We start from the raw sequence: 22,577 nt of genomic DNA, 5'->3' as shown, positions 1-22,577 counted from the left end.
ACACGTGACTTCGGGGTTCAGCGCCATTGAGGAAATTGAAGATGACGAAAGCAATCTTTCAGTTGAAACTGATGAGTTTGACGAAGATGGTCAAAATAAAGTAGACAATGCGGCAGCAGTCTTGGTAAGTGGAGTTGCAGGTAGAATGAATGTTATACATCTTCAAAGATGTGCTGTCCACACTTTACAGCTAGCCGTGAATGATGCATTGAAGATCCCCACAATAAAAAAGTTCTTCAGCCATGCAAGAGAAGTTGTCAAAACTGCGAGAAATTCTAAGTGGATTGACTTCTTTAGAGACCAAGCTCCACATCTTGTTCCAATACTAGATAAGGCTACCCGTTGGTCTGGCCAGTTCAATATGATCGAGAGGCTAATTCAGGTAAGTTATAGTTTATAACTTCTAAGTTTTAATTAAAGTGTTTAAACCGGTTTTGCAACCGGTATAGTATAAATCCAATTAGTTCAATGTTAATGACATTTACATTATTTAATAACTTGTAAAATTTAGTTTATGTAAATATTTCTTTAATAATCCTCTTTACTTAACTAGTTCAAAACGTAATACATATATTTAATGAACTCTTCTGTTCTTCTAGATTCGACCAGTAATTCAAAACCTGAATATGCAAAAAGAAGCTCCTAAAGAATTTAATTTGCAACCATATTTTTGGGGGATGTGGGAAGAACTGAGAGATGTATTGCATATGGCACGCGATCTAACTATCCGTCTTCAGTGTGAAAATATCACCGCAGGCGAATTTCTTTTTGATTGGAATTCAATAAAGTGTGAACTAGACAGGAAAGACAGTGACTTAGCCAGAGATTTCCAAATAGGAATGAATAATAGAGAAAGCGCATTACGCGAAAATTTGTTGTTTCTTGCAGCAGTTTACGTGGATATTAGGCATGGCTGTATGCTAACAGCGACTGAAGATAAGGTTGTTTTTTTTTATCAAAATGCATTTATATATATAGTTTTGAAAATTTAACTTTAAAAAATACATATTCAAAAACTTATTAATATTTCTATAGATAGCTGCAGTTGATGGACTTTGGAAAATTAATTACAAACTGATTCAACTGGCTAATAAAAATAAGAATGATGAACTCGACAAAATTAAAAACGCAGTAGCGCGCAACTCTTTTTCAGTTCATGTTGCCGAATCTAGTTCAGAAAACAAAGAGGATGCTTCACCAGTCACAAAGCGACGACTAAATTTATTTATGCTATGTGAACAGGAGATTGAAAAGAATTGTTTAAAAGAACAAATGCAGGTTCAACTAGACGTAATTGAAACGGAGTTTCGAAAAGCTCTAAAAACAATTCCGGAAATTCGATCAATGTTTAAAGATACCTCCTCCAACTTAGACGACTTTATAAAACTTAACCCATTTAAAGCAATTAAACAGTTCCCTGAGGTTTTACGGAATGCTTGCCAAGTCGCTTTGTCGCTACCCATATCCCAAGTCAGTGTTGAGCGACTGTTTTCAATTTTAAAGCACATGACACCAGATCATCATAGTCGATTTACATCTGAGTTAATTGACGATATGCTTTTTTGACGAACAAACTAGTTTTTTATTTGAATAATTTTTGACAATGTAGATATTGTAATATCTTGTTCTTGTAACTTTATAATTTAGAGTGTAATTAATGTAAATAAACACTTGAATCTTTTTATAATTCTAAAATCATATGTTTTCAAATAAACTGAGAAATTGAGAATTCTGTGCATGCAGCAATACAAAATAAATAAAAGTTATCTTTGGAGTTATATTATTCTTATTAAGCAGTGGTTGCACTTGGCTGCATAAACCCACGGATCCCTTATTTTTCCTAAAAAGTAAGGGAACCGTGGTTCAAACCCACCTTTGGGCAAGTTTTGCGACATCGGTTAGGAAGGAGGAGTGAATTCCTGTTAATTGCTTTTCCGCGGTGCTTTGCGATAAGACCGAATAGACTACTTAGGGAACCAAAAATAAATATATTTATGCATGTATATATATATATATATATATATATATATATATATATATATATATATATATATATATATATATTATTCATAATAAAAATATTACTGGTACCCTATCACTTTTCTGGCATTTATACATAAAAACTCCAGATAATAAAAATCCTTATTTAATTTAAGAAAGGGAAAAAAAAAATCCGAAGTCCGGAGTTGGAGTCCAAGAAGTCCATGATTTTTGAGCACGGAGTCCGGAGTCCTGGAGTCCCAAAAAATCGATGGATCTTCGCATCCCTGATATCTATATATCTATATATATATATTAGGGTGTCCCAAAAAACAACATTTTTGAAAAATATATGCAGAGACCCCCTTAATGTGTTCTATCTAATACAAAAACACTAGATTTAAAATTTTTTTGAATAAAAAATATTTTAAAGGGGCCCTCAAGACCCTCAAATATTTAATGAGTCCCTAATATTTTCAAAAAATAAGTTTTTTAAAAGTATGTCAACCTGGTACTCAAGTGAAGCAAAATTATATAAAAATTTCAAAAATAATATTTAATTTGGAAAAATTTTAACTTATTTATCAAAACTGTCATAAAAAATGCATTTTTTTTTGTTTTTTGTTAAAAAACGTAATTTTTCATGTAATAAAACCAAAAATAACAATTCTATATTTGAAATCTATATTAATTTTGAAAATTTTTTATAATTTCGCTTCATTTGAGTACCAGATTGACAAATTTTTGAAAAATTTTTTTTTTGAAAATATTAGGGACCCATTAAATATTCCAGGGTCTTGAGGGACCCCTTAAAATATTTTTTATTCAAAAAAATTTTAAATCTAGTGTTTTTGTATTAGATAGAATACATTAAGGGGTCTCTGCATATATTTTTCAAAAATGTTGTTTTTTGGGAAACCCTAATATATATATATATATATATATATATATATATATATATATATATATATATATATATATATATATATATATATATATATATATATATATATATATATATATATATATAATATATATATATATTTATATATATATATACATACAATATAAAATTATTCAATAAATTATCTAATTCTTAAGTAATATAAAGTTTTTAAGAGACTGTAAAGAACATAAAATAAAGAAACTGTATAAGAAATTTTTAAAAAAATATACCAGTTGATGTGGTATGTACAACATTTTGCACTACAACACGCTTTTTACGACACCATGAGGTTCTACCTTTTCGTTTTCTTTTTCTTCTTAAATTACCTGGCTGCAATTGACAGTTTCTGTTGACTTTATTGTCAATAACATCTAGTATTGCTCCTATATAATTGAAACAACAATTAAAAATAATGTATTTGGGTCAAATCATTATATTTCAACAAATTTAAGGAAAACTTTGAGGGGCACCATCTCTGATTTTCCTGATTTTTACATATTGTTATGCGCATTATATATAGGTTAAATTTGAAATTTCAGACTTCTAACTTCAACGGTTCAGAAATTATAGCCTTAGAAACATGACACAGTGGCCCCCCTCAATTTATAAATGGTCAAAACAGACTACTTTAGAGTTGCATAACTTTTTCCTCACTTTAAACAAGTGTCTCATTTTTTCTAGAACTATTTTCTGGATAGTTCTCTATTTAAAAAAGTGGTTTTTATTAACTTGTGTTAAATTAGAAAAAAATTATGAACTCCTCAACTTTGGAAAAAATCTTAAAATTGCTAAAATATGCCAAAATGAAACTAACTGTAGCATTATTATATTCATCCACAAGTCTTTACAGATAAGTTTTCTAATTAGCTACTACTGTCTGCAATAAATGGGGAAAATATAGGCAGCTTGTTGCAGTTTAGAACTTAAATATATCTAAAAGCAAAATGTCCACTTGCCTAAAAAGTCCAATTTTTAGCCATTTTGAGATGCTTGTAAATTATTCTAACACTTTGTTTTGATCTAAGATTAACAGCATAATACCATTATACCATATTTTCAGATAGTTGTCTTATACAGCATATAAGACAACTATCTGAAAATGCAAACATTATAAACTTGTCGAATCTAAACCAAAAATGCCAGCATTTTTAAATAACCCATTTTTCAATCATCAACGGTTAAATGTGTTACTAGAACCAGTGTCCCTCTAATCTGCCAACTGGCCTATTTGAAGGGTGCAACTAATTATAAGTCATTTCTTAATGAAAAGAAAGATATGGTTGATTGTCCTCTTCTTGATCTGGTCTTTATAGTAGATACGGGCACAAATAAAGGGGGCAGTAACTTTTTAGATACCTTCATTATGGTTTAAATAAAGGTCTCTAAATTAATTTAGATATTTAGATACTTAATATCTAAATATCTAAATTAATTTTAAAATGAAACCATTATTTCTTTAAATTCTATTTTATTATAGGTAATCAGTGGTCTGTATGTGGTCTGGACCCCACTCCCCCACTCACTAAGGTGAGGGAGAGGGGGGGGGGGGGTATACAGTTAAGGCCATTAAAATCTTTATTGCATTTTTTCATGCTTTTACCATATGATTCAAATTTTGATAGTGACTTCATAGTTTTACGATATGATTCAAATTTTGATAGTGTTTAATAGTTTGGGGTGGCACTAATCAAAAGGGAAGGAGGCAACCAACTTTTAGTAATATAATTAACTTTCGTTGATTCCCTAATTTTGATAGTGACTATCAAAAATGTGTGCTAGATTTTCCAGCAAAGGTAATGGTCTTAAAAGGGAATTAACAAAAGTTAATTATATTACTAAAAGTTAGTTGCCCCCTTCCCCTTTGATTTGTGCCACGCCAAACTATCAAATGAAATCAGGAAAATCAGAGATGGTGACCCACAGGCGATTGGATGAAATATAATGATTCGACCCATTTATGTTATCAAAAAATATTAACTAACACTTCTATAGCTATAATGAATTTAAAGTTGTGTAAAAATAATTTTGATATATTTGCAATAAAATTTTTATTACAGAATTTTTTTTAGGCTTTTACAAGTATCTTTTAGGCTTTATCTTTAGGCTTTATCAAGTATAAGCAATGTTCATGACGTAAAAAAAACTTGATATTAAAGCCTGGCATGGGTTTAACTAGGTAATATTATAAACAACTGAATTTAATAATATAAACAAAAAATAATTAAATCACTAGAAAGTTCTTAATTGGTTATTCAAACTTTTGTCAAAATACTCAATTGCAATAGTAGAAATAATATGCTCTCCTGTAAAAGACAAGGCAGGTAACTATTTGTAAAAACATAAAGAGACCTGTGCACCTAGCACCACCCTATATAATTTAAACAACATTTAGTTTGGTTGATGATTTGTTTTTAAATGCCATGAAAAAATTAAAAGAAGCCCTTGAAAATACAATATTTGCTTTGTTTGTCTCAAGTTGTTGTTTTTTATAAATAAATATGATGAACTAATATGCAAAATTAACTTTAGAAATAATAAAAATAATAATCTACCATAGCATATTTATATAAGCATTTGCTTACTTTTTTGCTTATCATAATCCATATGGCTTTTTTAGAAAAAGAAGAAAAAAAACAAAGAATAATGAATGAAATTTTTTTTAAATGCTAATTAAATTACTTAAATTATTTATTTAATTAATAACAAAAAGAGTTAGATAAATATTTTTATTTAGACATTAAAAAAAAAAAATTTATTTGCTATCTCCTAATATAAAAAAATCAGTTCGAAACTTTTTTTGTTTTTGTTTTAGCATAACAAATCGTTTGTAAATGCAATTAAAAGGGTCATCTATAAGCACATCACCCTATATTTGTCAATTCTTAAACCCTTCCCTCCTGTCACAAACAATCACATATACCTGAACGAATAGAATTCTCAACATCTAGTGAAAGTTTTTAATACAAACCACTTTACTGATTCGCAGAAATCTGAGCTTAAAGTTGAAGCAACTTTTTTTTACCTTGTTTTCCTTGTAACATAATTTTAAGTGGCATTTTCAGTAATAAGTTCGCATTTTTTGGCCAGACTCAAAACTTTTTATTCTTTTGACTAACAGCTTTCATATAAAATAGCTAAAAGTTTAACTTACAGTTTAAATAGGCAACTATTTGATAAAGTTGTAGAGCGCATGCTTGGACAGGAATGATGTGCGATTGCACGCTGTAACTGACCACACTTATCATATTTTTTCTATAATTTAAATGCCATAAAAAAATTGTTACGTTATAAATAACTTTTAATTGTTGATTTTTTATCAAGTTTTTATTTTACACGAAGACTTATAAAAGTAATTATAGTGATTGCTTAAAATAAAGGTATTTTGTGTAATTTAACAAATGTTATATTTAAATTTTTTTATGTAGGCATGTTTTACAATTAATTATAAATATTAAAATAATAAAAATAATAAAAAAAAATATAATAATTTGTTTCAAACTATTTTTCCATGTCTTTCTAAAAATCTTTTTAAAGATAAATTTTTGAGTTAATTTAAATTATGAATAAGTTGAATTAAATCTTCCATTGCGATGGAATGATTTATGGAATTGCCTTATTTTTTTGCGTTGGAATTGCTTTTTTTTTTGTTTTTGTTTTTATGTAGAATTGTTTAAATCTTTTTTGTCTTGACTAACTAATCATTTTGTCTTGACTAACTAATCAGACCATGAAATGAATAAAAATTACTATTTTATATAGATGATATTTTTTTAAACAATTTTTTTTTACAACTTTTTGGAAAAAATGTTTATACAATTTAAAAACAATATATATAACACTTTTCAGTAAGTTAAATAAAATTTGTTCATTCATTAAACAATCATAAGAAGTAACAGGATGGCCAAACTTTTTTTGTCTGAAAAAATTAGGATAATTTATGATAATTTAGGAGATTTTTAAGGTTTTTAAGGAGATTTATCAAGAAATATGAAAAAATAAAAATAAAAATCTAAGGAGATTTTAGGAAGATTTCAAAAATAAAATGGCACTAAAATATTTTCATTTTATTCAAAAACTGTAAGAATACCTAAGATAAATGAAATAAAATTAAGGCCTAAACACTGTTATTTAAAATAACATCTCCACACATCCAAAATTTTAACTTGATAAAATATTAACTATCATACCTGCATTAGAAATCTAACAAATTTAACATTGCACTAAATAGATGACTTTATGACTAAGTAACAAACAATAAATAATCAAAAATCATTAAAATACACAGCCAATTTTTATTTTTTTTTTGTTATTCACCTCCTCAAGGCCGATAAAGCCACTACAGATGAGGAGGCTACTTAATAGTGGTTATAACCCTCTCTCAACTCTATAACTCCGAAACACGAACCTTGACGAACAAGGCCACTGCACGGAGAAACAAGTTGAGTGCGGTACTACCAGGGACGTGGTGGGGATCGAACTCGGAACCTCTCCTTTATGAAGCGAGCGCTTTACCACTACACCACTACCGCATTTAGCACTACACCACTACCGCATACCGCATTTCTGCTTTTTTGCTCGCAATGCATACTCATCTGCATCATATCTAAGCTGAAGCATGGTACCTTCAAGGGTGTGACTTTGTTCATTATAACTAGTTATCTCTTTATTAAAAATTTTTAAATTAGTAAATGGTAAGTTATATTGTCACAGTAAGTTTTTAAGGCCCTCAGGGACTCCTCTTTCTGACTGCTTAAGAATAGTTTTCATGCATCCTTGACATGTCTTATAAGTTTAGTTATAATAGTAAATTGGGATGATTTTATATTATCACTGCATGTGTGGTCATGTACAATTCTCTATGCAAGCAGAGTATCAGTTAGCATATTATTATCCAGAAGTTGGCCATTTATACTAAATCCACGCTCTACTTGTAGTTGGCCACGGGAAAAATTTAGTGGATAAGTTAGTGAAAAAGTTGTGGATGCTTCAGACAAAACTTCTTTTCTGATAAACTTTAATAAAAATAGCCTCAGTAAATTCTCAAGCATTTCTACAAGGAAAGGTGTCATAGAATTAAACAACTGCCAAGAAAGAAGTTAACAATATCACAGTTTCCTTAAAAAATTGCAATTTTATAGGGACTAACACATTTTTATACCATAAAGAAAGGTATTCATAATTTTTCTCAGGCTTACATTGACCAAGACGCTTGTTTCTTGGTAAATTATTCCAAAAGTCAATAATCACAATAATTTTGGGCCATATTTCCATCGCATTCAAACTAGGTAGGAAAGACATATTAGCATTTGCACCATCCATGGAAACCTGGAGCATTTTATCTTCTTTTGAACCACTCATTCATTTATAGAAATTTTATCAAAATATAGACAGCAGTACCTTTTCCCAAGAATTCAGAGTTGTAATTTTTACTATCTCTAATGAGGAGTCCCAATATCTAACATGCAAATCCATCAGACTCTTCTTGACAACTTGGTAGTAAGATTCATCAAATTAGCAAACAAACTGATCAAACTCTGATAATGTATAACAAAAAATTTTCTTAAAATATGTTGCAATTCCGAGGCACACAAGATAAGTGCACTTTGTTTTCCCACAAGAAAATTGTTTAGCTATTTGACTATCACTAAGCATTGCAGTAAATAATTTATATTTGTTCGCAATTGATTGAAAAGAATGTTTTGCAAGCACAATATCAACTGCCCGCATTATCTCTTCTTTCTTTGCTAACTGCGACAAATACAATAGTAGTGTGCTGTGGACACAGTGTCACTTTTAGATTAGCTTGTGGTTCTACAGTTTTTAACCCATATTTATCATAGACATGCATATATTGTATATGCTTGATACCTTTAGCATGTTTTTCCAATGCCTTTGTACCCAGGCCTGCAATAGATACAATTTTCAAACATACCATACATTTTACCAAATACAAACCACTGGGATATTTTTGTACCCATTGTTAGTAATTATTGTCATTTAACCAATGATCTTGAAATTTAGTTTTATATTCGACTGACATTTTCTATTCTAAAAATACAAAAATATTTAGACTAACTTAATTAAAATAAAAATGTGAATAAAAATAATTTTAATTCCTAGAATTGCCACTGACAGAAATAAGAAAAAAGTAGAACTTGAAATTAGAATAAAAAAATTATTATTTGAAAATATAAAAACTTATGTACATGGTATTAAAAAATTACATCTTTTGCAAATTATAGCAGAGTAAAGTTAAAAAAAATGTAACAAATTTTTTTTATAATAAACAGATAAAAAAATGTTACAAAATTTTTTTATAATTTATTAAATATATTCGCACATAGATAAATAAATAAAATGAACATGTGAAAAAGTAACTAAAACTAGATTTAGTGAATATGCAAAAGCATGTTACTGTTTGTATTTCTTTTATCACTCACAGGCATATATTGTTTATATTTTTATTCATTAACATGTATTTTCAATGTGTTTGTATCCAGACCTGCAACAGACATAACCTTCAAACACACATTACATATAACATTCAAAAACACATGTTTCTTTCATTAACATTTATTTTCAATGTGTTTGTATCCAAATCTGCAACAGATATAACCTTTAAACATACAGCAATTATCTAGATCATTCAAAAAAATCAAAATATATTTTGCAAAAAATATTGTTAAACAATTCAGAATAATTTATTTTATAAATTAAACATTTAGCTGGTGGCTTTCTCAATTTTATGATAAGTGATGACTGAAAAAGTTAAAAAAAAAAACAAATATATTAAAAAATTATATTTTTAGAAATCCAGAAATAAAAAAACATTAAACATACCTAACAATACTTAACCAAATAAAAAAATTTATAATTATTGTCTTTTAGCCACTCTTAAAATTTAGGTTTATACTTGACTGACATTTTCTATTCTGAAAATGCAAAATTATTTCAGGTCAACTTAAGTAAAATAAAATCTTAATAAAAATAATTTTTATGTTCAGAACTTATACAGAAATAAGAAAAAAAAGCTTAAATTTTATTAGAATAAATTTTTTAAATTATTAAAATATTAAAAAATATTTAAATATACATTTAAGTTATTTTCTCTCAGTATACAGTACTAATTCTAAGTCTGAACCATTTCATTAACTTTATTGTTGAAAGGCTGATAATAGTTTATGCATAATACTCAGGACAAATAAATTAGGAAAATTTAGGAGTATTTTAGAAAATCATCTATACTTTAATAAAAATTAGGCCTTTTTGGATGTTTTTCAAAAATTAGGATATTTTAGGATTTTTTAGGAGGCATGGCCACCCTGAGTAATTTGTAAAAGCATTTTGCATAACTTGAATAAAACGTTTCAAAAGATAAATCTTTAAGTAACTTATTCTATACGTAATTAACAACATAACAAAAAGTACTTCAAATTTATGTTTTTTGAGTTTGATTATAGTGTTCATATATTTTCTTTTTTCATTATTATTTTTTTTAATTTTCTTCCTAGTTTAAGCTTAGCTTTAGCTGTGAACTGCCATGGTCAATTTGTCTTAAAAATTACTTTAATTGTGGATGAACACCTTTCCGGGAAGGCTTGATATATATAACTTTGAACCATGTCGAACAAGACAGCTACGAGGAGAAACAAGTAAGGCACAGTACTAACAGGGACTTGGTGGGGATCGAACTCAGAACTTCTTACTTAAAAGGTGAGCGCAATACCATTACACCACTACTACATAACCTAGCAACGTCTTTCATTTTCTTCTCACTTTTCCTTATTAATGCATTTACTTTCCTGACCAATGATATAGTTTTCTTTTTTGGCTTGCTCCACACATATGTTAAACTCTTTTTCTAGCTTCAATGAAATTTTTGTAAGGAGACCTGTTTGAGATTTTAGCTCTTAAATTTCAGACAAAATAATGGCTTTCTGATCTAGCATTGTTTTTTATTCTTAGACTTCTTATCTTCAAGCATGAGTTGTTATTTTTTATGTGCAGATTTAAGGGCAACTTTCATTTCTGATGCAATCTGGACAATATAAGAGTTGAGATTGTTTGCATGAAATCCCACACAAGCATGAAATCGCACACAAGATCCTTATTAACACTAAACCCCCATTCAATTGATACCTGACCATGATTTAGAAGTCCATGAGCCGGAACCAACTTAATGACAAATGACAACTCTGGATACTTTTTCATGTCAATGTCTTTGAAGTAAAAATCATAAAGGTGTTTATTCTTTCGATTATAGCTAACAAAAACATCCCAATTCATTGCAAATTTTGATGAAATAAACTTTGAGAACTGGTTGATAATTTTGTCGAAATAAAAAGCAGTTAATATTTTAAGTGACATAAGGTGATGCAGAAATATCAAACAAAAATAATGTCAAATAAAAACTTATTTGACATAATTTTTGTTTGATATTTTTTCAGGTGTGAACTGAACATAAAAATTTGGTAGTATACAAGTATTTGTGTTAACAACACAGAATCAAGCCGATATCTTTTAAATAACTTTTCAGCAGCTGAAATCAAAATATGATGGTAGTATACATGGCATTGAATTTTAAATTTTTTAATATTCTTCAAAATAACTACACATTATTTTTTCTGAGCTTTGACAGTGATAATTCAGCAGCAATTCCATTATCAATTTCAAGGTTTCATAGGTTTCAAACGGTTCTCTTTATTTTGCAGATTAATTTTGATGCAAAATTGTGAGTGTTCAAAGTTTTGAGCAAGTCTCAATAGTTTCAAATTTAATGAATATCCTAAGAATACTCTTAATCAACTGCACAAGATCATCATACATGTGAGGTAACATTGAAGCATCTGTCAGATAGAGCTTCAGAGACGGTTCAAACATGCTTGCCATGTAGCAGGTAGCATGTTTGAAGTTGCTATATAAATACAGAAACCTAAAATATTTGTATCTAATGAATTTATTTCAATCTAGCTTTGGTGAATAAAAAAAATACAAGATTTCAAGTTAAAAGATGCAACAACATCATCAACATATTGTTTATAAAAATAAAGCCAGTAAAATCATTTAAATAACTTGTTTGCCAGGAATAATTTGGCGAGTACATGAGTAGGTGAATGACCCATAGCTATACCATTTATTTGATATATTTATTACAAAACACAAAATGGGAATTGCAAGTGGAAAACTAGTAACTTTAAGTTAGGATTTTTATTTTTATATTTCAAAAATTGCTGATTTAATTACCTCATTCAATGGAACCTTAGTGAACATTTCAATATCAACTGAGAAAACAAAAATGAGAAAACTCTCTTTATATATTAAAAGACAAATATTCCATTGAAGTTTATTCTATTATGATATCAAAAATCAAATTACAGCACCAGCAAAAAAAAAGTTAAATAAGTATGTATAATGTACACAAAAAAAACTCTAAAACAAGGACTTATGTATCGATGTCCTAATTTACCAAAACCTATTAAACAATCATTTATTTTTGATGAAACTTGTATAAGAAAAAGTAAAACTTTAGCACTTATATAAAGTAAAACTTTAGCTCTATTTAAACATTATTTTTTTTGGTTTTCAACTCTGTACAAATTTCACTGTTTCTTATCAATTTTGGAATTTATCTATATTTTCTGTTTATTTTCTGTTATTTCTGTTATTTTTATTATGATATTTTATATTTTAATTTATAAACAGAACACATATTGAAAACAGTTTTTAAAACTGTAAAGTGTTTGTTGTTTAAGTATAATTTATAATTCAATATACTAAAAATAGAAACAAAATGCTTTCAAATAATAGAATATATTGTTAAAAAAAAAAAAAATTAAATCGAAAAACCATAAATTCTAATTCTTAATTATTTTAAAAACTACAAAAAATATCAGTTTAAAATAACTCTTAAAAATATCAGTCAAAATGTATTTTATATTATACAACAAAACACTTATTTTGGAATCTGTTTTTAAAATACTCTAAAAACAGAGATTTTTAATATATTAGCATAGCACTGCAAACCCTGGATGAATAACTATTTTTAATATAACAAAAATTAATAATTTGACAAAAAGGTTACCATAAAACATAGAAACAAGGTCAGCATTTATTTGCTGACCACAAACGTTTTTAGGTCTGCAGTAAAATCAGCATTGCCGAATGCCGACTCTAATCTCAAGGGCTGTAATAGTATTGTTATTATACATTTAAACATGCAATTATATATTATTAAATATGCTAGACAGAAATTTTTAAGTCCTGATTAACTAATACAAAGAATTTACTGCTACAAACCTTTTGATGTGGTTACAACATCAGTTGTACTAACTTGCTTTTTATTACGTCTTAAATACCACAATGGTCTGCCTCTTTTTCTCTTTCTCTTTGGTTTCACTAAACCATTTTGATTTTTATCAGCATTATTGCCAATAAGATCTGACATCACTCCTATTAAATTAGAACAATTAAAGATAAAAACAACATAACATAATAAATTTAAAAATAAAGTCAAAATTTTTTGAAAAACTGTAAATTAAAATCCTATTTAAAAGTGGATAATGTGTAGCTTATAAACCATAAGCAAGGTTTAAAATCTTCCTAAGAACAGTATTACAATAAACATATTCAACCCTATACTTTAAAATAGGTAAACATTTGGAAAACATCTTATTGTAAAAACTTGCTTCAAATTTTCTTTAGTGAAATTTTTATATAGGAAATGAACTATAGAAAACTGCCTAGACTACATGGAACTATGGAGTTTGAATTAAATTGTAGTACTTAACTTGTACAGGTTTCATACATACAGCATATTGCTCTTAACATGTTGAAAGCAATCTGAGAAAATATTTTTTTATTTAAACTTTAGTATTTAAATTTTAGTATTTGACTCTCATTTTTTACTATTTTAGATCTTTTGTTTTAAAAATAGTTTTGGATTTTGCTAAGAATTTTTTACTGAAATGATTACATAACTTCATTAAATGACCGCATATTTAAGGCTACTAAACAGTAGATAATGAACAACAGGTTACTCGTTTATGTTGGCAAAAATAAACAAAACCATTCTTATCACTAAATATTCATTAGATTTATAGGATCAAATTCCACTAAATAATATATAATGATAGTAACTTTAAAAACAAAACACCGATGCTAAAAAAATACAAATAAATTTAATAAAAAAAATTATAAATTTTACAACATTATACAACGATATAAAACGTTTAAAGCAATAATAACTACCTTATTACTGCTTTAGAACTATAACTAATAAAAAAATAGATTGTTTATTATAAAGAAAATGGCAGTTAGTCGGGAATTGGCGGCAGAAAAATAATTATGCAAGGTGTTCCAAAATTTGGTTGGCGCAATAAAGTAGCGACGCTATTGAAGTACGCAATCAAATTATACTAATCATGCCTAAATAAATTAGTTTAAATTATGCAAAATGTTGTTTATTGTTTAAAACAATCGTTTTAAAAATGTTAACATTTTCTACATTGTCTACCATATGTTTTACAATTTGGTTAAACAATGAAATGATTGAAATATATTTGAACTAAAATTATACAACAAAATATAAGAAATTTTCTTAAATCAAATCAGGGGGTTGCTTAACAAAGTAAACAACAAAAATATGGTGAAGAGTATAGATTAAAATTGGGTAAAATTGTTTTCAAAATAATTTTATAAAGCAATCAAGAATTATTATTGATACAGTATAATAATAATACTGTTATAATTTTATAATTAATAATACTGCTATATTTTTTGGTGCAAAAATATGTTTTAGGGGGTAAAACCATATAACAAGTTTTCAATAAAAAAAACAGTTAAAAGAAAAAATATTTTTTATTTTTTTTTTTAATTAGAAATCTGATTCCTATATCCTGTTCTAAGTAACTAAGTGGATGTATTTTAATGAAATTACAATCAAAAAGTGCAAGAACTTTATTTTATTACCCACAGTGGCGCTATCCAAAAAATGTCTTAATTAGAAAAAATTGTTTTACTTTTATAAATTTTTTAAAACACTTTTCTTCTTGAAAAAGTTAATAAAAATTTTGATAGCCTTTGTTACATGTCTCATTAAGTAAGAGTGTGGTACACACGTGTAGCATTCAAAAGTATATAATATTTTAATAGAACTTAAAATTTCTACATAAAAGAAAAAGTATTATGTGGTACATTTACTGCTTTCTTTTTGAATAATTATTTCAAACCAAAAAAATGTAAACTTATTTGGATCTTCTGATTTAAAATCAATTTGCACTAAATCTAACCTTTGTAACTTATAAGGATAAATGTAACTAATCAACTAATCAAAAATATTTAAATATATAATAACACCATATACTAACCTGATAAAACTTAAACAAAAAAGTCTATATTGAATGGATAACAAACTAAACAAAAAAGTCTATATTAAATGTGATAACAAACTCAATAACATTTTCATCAATAAACACTATGTCATTATGTCCATCTGTAAAAACAGGAAAACCTGATACATATGAAGAAGAAAATAAAAAAATTTTAACTTTTTTTTTTTACTGATTGATATTGATAAATCTTTTTGTTCCATAGATAATTCAAAACTCTAAGCAAAGAAAACTGTTTTATTAATCTAAGATTTTTTTGAGCTTGTACTTTCCAACACCTAATTTTAGTTTTTTTAAGTAACTTATTTGAAGCAACTTTAATTCAAATACTAGAAATTGATAATTATAGATTTTAAATCTTCTACTCTTGACTGTTGCACAGCCTCTTCAACTGCAAATTTATCTGACTGCAAAACTTGTTTTTAATTTACTTTAATCAGAAAACTTCATATACTAATTCATTCTGATATTGTGTAAGACCTAGCTAAGAATGATTAAGAAGTGTAGTGTTTGTAAGATTTAAGATAAGGTTTTAACAAAACAACAAACGAATATGGATGTTGTTTATTAGTGTCATACTGTGATTGGTTTTTCAAATACACACACCAAGTATCAATATGCTTAGAACAAAGAGAATGCTGCTCATTTAAAGATTTTCAACTGTCCTGAATAATAATAATAATAAATAATAGCTAGGACAACTGTTTTTAAAACAATTGCAGAGTGCAATAACATTAGATATTGCACTGTATCAGCTTTTGACTAAATAGGTGTTTACTGTTATGTTATTGTTTTTAATTTTTGTTTTAATAAAAAGTTTTCGCAAATCTCTGAATTGTCTAATTTATTTTTGAATAGATTTATTGACTCAGCTTCTACTATATCATTCAATATCATTCAGTAGATTATTCCACGTGTGGACTATACGATTTGCGAAAAATTTGCATCTATAAGCGTTTTTGCAGAATAGCTTTTTTAATTTAAATTTGTGTTGTCTCAGACGAGGGCCCTCTTGTGAGTTAACTTAAGTTTGCCATTTTAGATCTGATTTTATTACTATGCCTAGTTCTCTTTCATACTCCGTACTAGATATGGTATGGAGGTGTCCAGTCTCAATATCATGCATTATATACACTCTATTTGGATTATTTTTGCCCATATGTATAACCTTACATTTTTCGTAATTCAATTTTGTTAACCAAGTGGAGAACCATACCATGATTTTGGCTATATTTAATTGTAATTTCTCATTGTCACTTGCATTCTTCATGATGTTTGTGATTTTACTAATGTCTGCATATAGTTTTATCTTGTTATTGACCTGATCTGGTAGATTGTTGATAAATATTAGGAACATTAACGGTTCTAAAACTGATCCCTGCGGCACACCACTGACAACTGGTAACCATTTTGATGTACAATCTCTGAGAATAACTAACTGTTTTCTATTGCTTAAAAAATCTTTAATCCAATTCATAACGTTGCCAACGATTTCAAAAGCATTTGTTATGATATCTAAAGTTTTTAATAAGTTAGTTACACAGCTTTTATTTTTTACGAATCCATGCTGATTTTCATTTAATAAACCATTTGTTATTAGATAATCAAATATTTCATCTTTAGTCAGTGATTCCAAAATTTTACATGGGAGCAATGTTAGTGAAATTGGTCAACAATTTGAGGCATTAGTTTTATCACCCTTTTTAAATAATGGTGAGATATTTGCTGATTTCCATAAATCAAGTAGCATTTGTTCCATCAATGATTTTTTGTATATCAGAAGCAGAGGTTCACTAATAGTAGTATGGTATTTATTCAAGACATAACTCTATCTACACCAACTGATTTATTGATATCTAATTGTTTTAATTTTTTCTCAATTGAATTACGCGTGATTACATTATCTATATCCAATTGTAAAGTTTTATCAGTTGTTGATATAATAACTGGTGTGTTATCTTTATCTTAATATTGCTTTACCGTTTGTATGTAGATTGCCTTGTTCATCAAAAATTGATGTTATACCAGATTTAATTTTTTTATTTGCATTGACATATCCATATAAGATTTTTGGATCTTCTTTTGATTTTTCGACAACCATTTTTTCGTATTCAATATGCTTACGTTTAACAGTATTTTCAATTAGTTTGTATTGTTGTTTACATTGCTGCAATAGGGATAATGATTTGAAATTATTGGATATTGATTTTTTCCACAAATTTGCTTTTTCTCTTAATCCGGCTTTTTATCAATTGTCTATCCACGGTCTTATTTTCCTTCTCTTGTTATTTCATTTTGGTATGTTGGATTGATAGCTCTTGATATTTATCTAAAAATATTTTATAGTATTCATTGACACTTTTATTGTGAAAAAGTTTTGACTAATCAGTATTTTTGAACCCTTCATTCATTTCATCATAATTTCCACTTATAAAATTGAGTATTGATTTGTCATATAATTCTTTTGTACTAGTTGAAGCCCAATTCTCATAATGCCAGTGTAAAAATTGATGTGCCTTTACTATTTTGCTCAAGGGTGGATTGTGATGTATGAGATACACTCAGGTGCAACGGTTAAGGCCAAGTCCAGTGTATTTCCCTCTGATACTGATGAAGTTGTTGAATTAAAGGTTGAATTTATTACATTTTGATGTAAATAATTATCATTTAAATTATCTAAACACATTTGTGCTGATTTATCATTATTTAGTACTGTTTGTACATTATTATTGCTCCATTTTATATTTGAACAATTGAAGTCACCAGCTATTATGAGACCAGTATATTTGTTATTATCACTAGCTTTTTTAACTTATTTAAAAATCAATTCAATTTTGTGATTAGTGGCTTCTGATGCATCTGGTGGACGATAGATACAGCCAGTTAATATGGTTTCATTTTCAATTTTAATAACGAACCATACTTGTTTGATTGATATATTGTTGAATAATTTTTCCTTTGGAGAATATGCAACATATTTATGAATCATATGCTTAAAAATATTTCACACAGCATTTTGCATTAAATCAAGATTCTTGTTTTGCATTTTATCAATCAAATTATGAGTAAGCCTATTGCGATTTCTAACAGCATATTTATCTGATAACTTTAGACCTGTGTTTTTCCTTCATTACATCTTCATTTTTCTAATTTTACCAAAATTGTCTGTCTCCATCTCCAACAAAATTATTATACTTAAGTGCTCCTACTTCTAATTACCATAAAAAGCTTTCTATACTATCTGCCAAGCCAGACATCAATATCAAATGGTTAAAAATAGATTATCAAGGCTGAGACCACATGAACTTGTTTCAAATAAACTTTCTTTAAATTGGTTTGAGAATTTTAAAGTTAGTGATTAAGCAAGTCCATATTTGTGAAAGTTTAGATAAATGTGCTCCACTAAGGGACAGGAGATGAACCAAGATAAGTAATAGAGTTTCTTGTAAAACGAGTTTTATAATGAAGATAGAGAACTACATTTCAGTTTTTCTTTGATTTCTCATACCAAAATTTTCTAGATCTCTTTTCATTTTATTCTTCTTATTTATTGTTTTTTTATGTTTTTTATATTTTAAAATACATGGGTATTTTAAAAAAGCAGCAAAAATATACTAGTATTTTTATTAATATAAAATGGATATATATAATAAGTAGATAAACATAATAGATTTATATTAACATATAATAGACATATTTTATATGCACTAAAACTGGCTTATTTAATCATATGTACAGTTAATTTAAAAAAAAAATAATATATGTATTATAGATTTAATAAAATCATGTTGATAAATTCCATGTATGCGGATTTTAGTTAAAGGAAGAAGATTTTCAAACATCAATAATTAATGGAAATAGACAATAATAAAAAATTATTACTTTTAATTAAACTCTATACTTTAATAATTGTTTTTATTAAAAATTCCATACATATTTATTATAATTCTAAATTTATAAAAAAACTAAAAAACTTTTTATTTTTTCGAGAAACAATGTATCGATGTTTCATCACTTTTGAATACGGTTATTAAATTTTCTTTCAAGCAATAATATTAAATCTATACATTTTTGAATAGATTTAATATTATTTAGAATAAATCTATATATTTTCGAATAGATTGTGTAGAATTTAAAACAAAAAAAGAAATAAAATTTATAGAAATAAATTTTTTTTAATTTTAGCCTCTATTTTATTTATTATTTTTTTTTTTTTCAGGGTGAGCAAAAAAACCCCAAAACCTTCTTTTTTTTATAAATCTAATCTAGAGATCCTCCAGAACTATGCTCTGTGTTGTTAATGTTTATGTCTTGTTTATTGTTAACAATGATTATTATAGTTTCATTAATGGAATTTAATACCTCGATTGTTAACTATTCAAGATTCAAATAAATTAAAAGATGATTATAAAACATGTTTTTTTGTTTTGTTTGTTTTTTTAGGCCAGAGGGGGTTTGTAGTTTTTTAATAATGTGTAACCGGCAGGTGGGAAGAATTATTTTAAGTAAAAGTGACTTTATTCAAGAGCTTTTATCATAAACAATAGGGTCGTGGTAGGTCTGTTCCTAACTATCCGTACCTAAAGTGATTTTCTGCTTTGACTCTTCTACAGCTTGTGGTCGGAACAACATACCTATTATAGTCAGAGGTGTTCTCCGGAGCTGTCGTGTTTACTTTCAAAACTATTTAACAAGTGCTTATCAGAGTCTTGTTTTCTAGTCTACAGGAAAGCGGTATCTGTTATCGTTAATTTAAAATTTCTGAAGAGCAATCTGATTCGTCTAACTACCGTCACATTAGTCTTCTTCAGGTCTGTGGAGTCGGAGTCGTGGAGTCGGAGTCGCGACATTTTTAGTGGAATCGGAGTTGCTAAACAAAATCGCTACTCCGACACCGATAGTAAAACTTCTCGGTATTGAACGTGTATGTAAAAAATATTTAACCTTCAAAGAATTGTTCAAATATTTGCCAAAAAAAATTTTTTATTTATTATCGCGTAATATTTTTTAAAGCCTTTGATAAAGTTTGGTATGCTGGCCTTTTCCATAAGCTTTCTTCTTACAGTGTATCAGGTAACATCTTTAAGATTATTGAATCCTTTCTTATCAATCTTAATATAAAAGTTTTCCCCGATGGACAGCGCACTTTTCATATCCTGTAACTTCACGGGTTCCTCAAGGTTCTATCTTTGGCTCTATACTTTTTTTAATTTACATTAATGATCTTCCTAAAATTTTTACATCTAAGGTGGCATTGTTTGCTGATGATACTACCATTTATTCTTGTCTTGATAAAAAGCCAACAATCTCTAGTTGCTCTGAGGGGGCATTTGATATGGATCTTACTTCTGCTACAACATAAGGTCTCCCATTTGCTGGTGAACTTTAACTCAGATAAAACTTAATTTTTTTTTACAAACTGCTATCGCAACAATCTAGACCTTCCTATATTTACGAACGGTAACGTACACGATGAGTCATCTATTCTTTGTTTTCTAGGATTAACTCTATTAATACTTTAATGGGGGCTGCTCTAAAGAGTGAGCGTTTCTTGTGCCATCTACTAAAATTCATTCTCGTGTTTCTCGTCATTCAACTAAGTCTCGTTTTTTTACTCTGACAGTTCCCAGGCTCCTGAAAAATTTTATTTTTCTAGCTTTTTCCTTCATACATCAGCATTTTGAAATTCGCTCCCTTCGTCTTGTTTTTCTGATTTATATAATTTACAATTTTTTAAGTCGACTGTTATCTTGCTTTATAAACCTCATCTTTTCTCTTTCAGTATCTTTTAACTCTAATAGTGGTTGAAAGTGGAGATGTTTGTGTCAGGTTTTTAAAATTCAAATTTATGCATATTTTTTACCTTTAATGTAAAAAATATGCATAAATTTAAATTGAACTGAATAACACCTATATTTTATTCTTGAAATTCACAATTTATACTGCTAAAAGTAAACAAAACAATTTTAATATTCAGAATTAATTTTATAACCTGAATATTACTACTCTCTGAACACAAATAATAAAGTCAATTAGGGTTTCGGTAATAAACTTGAAAATTTCTATTTCTTGAGTATAAATTAAATTCAAAATTTACGTTGATGCTCCACTGCCATAAAAGTTGAAAGAGTATCTGCCTGGAAGATATTTGTTTAAAGCACATGAAGCACGACAAGGTTCCTTTCTATTCACATGCACGACTTTTTATACAGAACGATTGAAGGCGTATGACATAAAAAAGCACCATCGATTTGCAAACTGCTTTTCCTTGCACATTTTCATTCTTAGATTACTCATAAAATACAATGTATTATGGCAATATACAATGGTAGATTAAGACTTATAATCCTTTATAATTTTAATAAATAATGGTAACTTGCAGGTAAAATATGAATAACTAAACCAATAAAAAAACATTACTTTTATACAAGGCTTAAAACCTCAACACTTTGGCATCAACCTTCCACTGTGTCATTTAAATAATATACTGTTGATTAATAAAAAGTATATATAACTGACTGTAACTGCTAAGCATCAAGCTTTAGGCATCATCAAGCAGTTAAATTTTTTGTGAAAAAAATGTTGCTTATATTATAATTGACATCATGCAAAATCTACATTTTTAAACTTTATATGGCCTTTAAATTAACTTTAATTTTTGAACGCTTAGACATGATACTATGAAACTTAAGATTTATTGATGAATATAAGTCTAGTTGAGAATAGTACAAAAAATATTTTATTAACTTGATAAATTTTTTTTTATAAGATAAAAAAAATTGTAAAATGTCTCTGGGCTCAACCGGGATTTGAACCTTGGGCCTCTCGAACTCAAAGCGAGAACCATACCATTAAGCCGGATGCACCTTCTGACGACTTTTAATATATAATTTAATAAAATATTTATTTAAGCGTTGTAGTTTAAAAGAAAAATTAGAATTTAGAAAAAAGTAACCTAAAAAAATTATTAAAGGGTAATATCTTGATACCCATCTTCAAAAACCGGTTTTTACTATTAAAAACTTTTCATATCGCATTTTTGAAAATCTGGAAGTAATGCCAATTTTTAATTATTTTAATTATTAATAGGCACTTCAACACTTAGTTAAAAATGTAAAATAAAAAAAATAAAAAAACGAATACCGTAAGTAAGCTAAATATTAACAATTAAAAAATAACACACTTATCGCTATATTATTATTAGTTGAAAACTTATCCAATTTTTAAAACACAAAACTTTATTTTTGTATGACTTTTGACGTTTT

General features: G+C 27.5%; 1 protein-coding gene across 4 annotated transcripts in view; it reads right to left on the bottom strand.

Annotated features, from left to right (window-relative positions):
* Nucleotides 1-19,710, bottom strand: part of LOC100202876 (PHD finger protein 7) — a 45,358-nt gene extending 25,648 nt beyond the window's left edge. Inside the window, exons 1-3 of one of the 4 annotated variants that reach the window (XM_065795918.1) lie at nucleotides 19,675-19,710; nucleotides 13,223-13,375; nucleotides 3,157-3,309 (exon numbers count right to left, since the gene is read on the bottom strand). In XM_065795918.1, the coding sequence (XP_065651990.1) occupies nucleotides 3,157-3,309; nucleotides 13,223-13,370 (301 nt within the window). In that variant the 5' untranslated portion in view covers nucleotides 13,371-13,375; nucleotides 19,675-19,710. Of the gene's footprint in view, nucleotides 1-3,156; nucleotides 3,310-13,222; nucleotides 13,376-14,173; nucleotides 14,299-15,291; nucleotides 18,929-19,194; nucleotides 19,216-19,674 lie in introns of those variants that run through there. The other 3 variants (XM_065795917.1, XM_065795919.1, XM_065795916.1) reach the window with 3 other exon arrangements.
* Between the last annotated feature and the right edge of the window lie 2,867 nt (nucleotides 19,711-22,577).

This window comes from Hydra vulgaris, chromosome 04 (genome assembly GCF_038396675.1).
Source record: "Hydra vulgaris chromosome 04, alternate assembly HydraT2T_AEP".
Classification (NCBI taxonomy): domain Eukaryota; kingdom Metazoa; phylum Cnidaria; class Hydrozoa; order Anthoathecata; family Hydridae; genus Hydra; species Hydra vulgaris.
The sequence above is the reverse complement of the archived record's forward strand: the minus strand, read 5'-3'. Positions and strand labels throughout refer to the sequence as shown.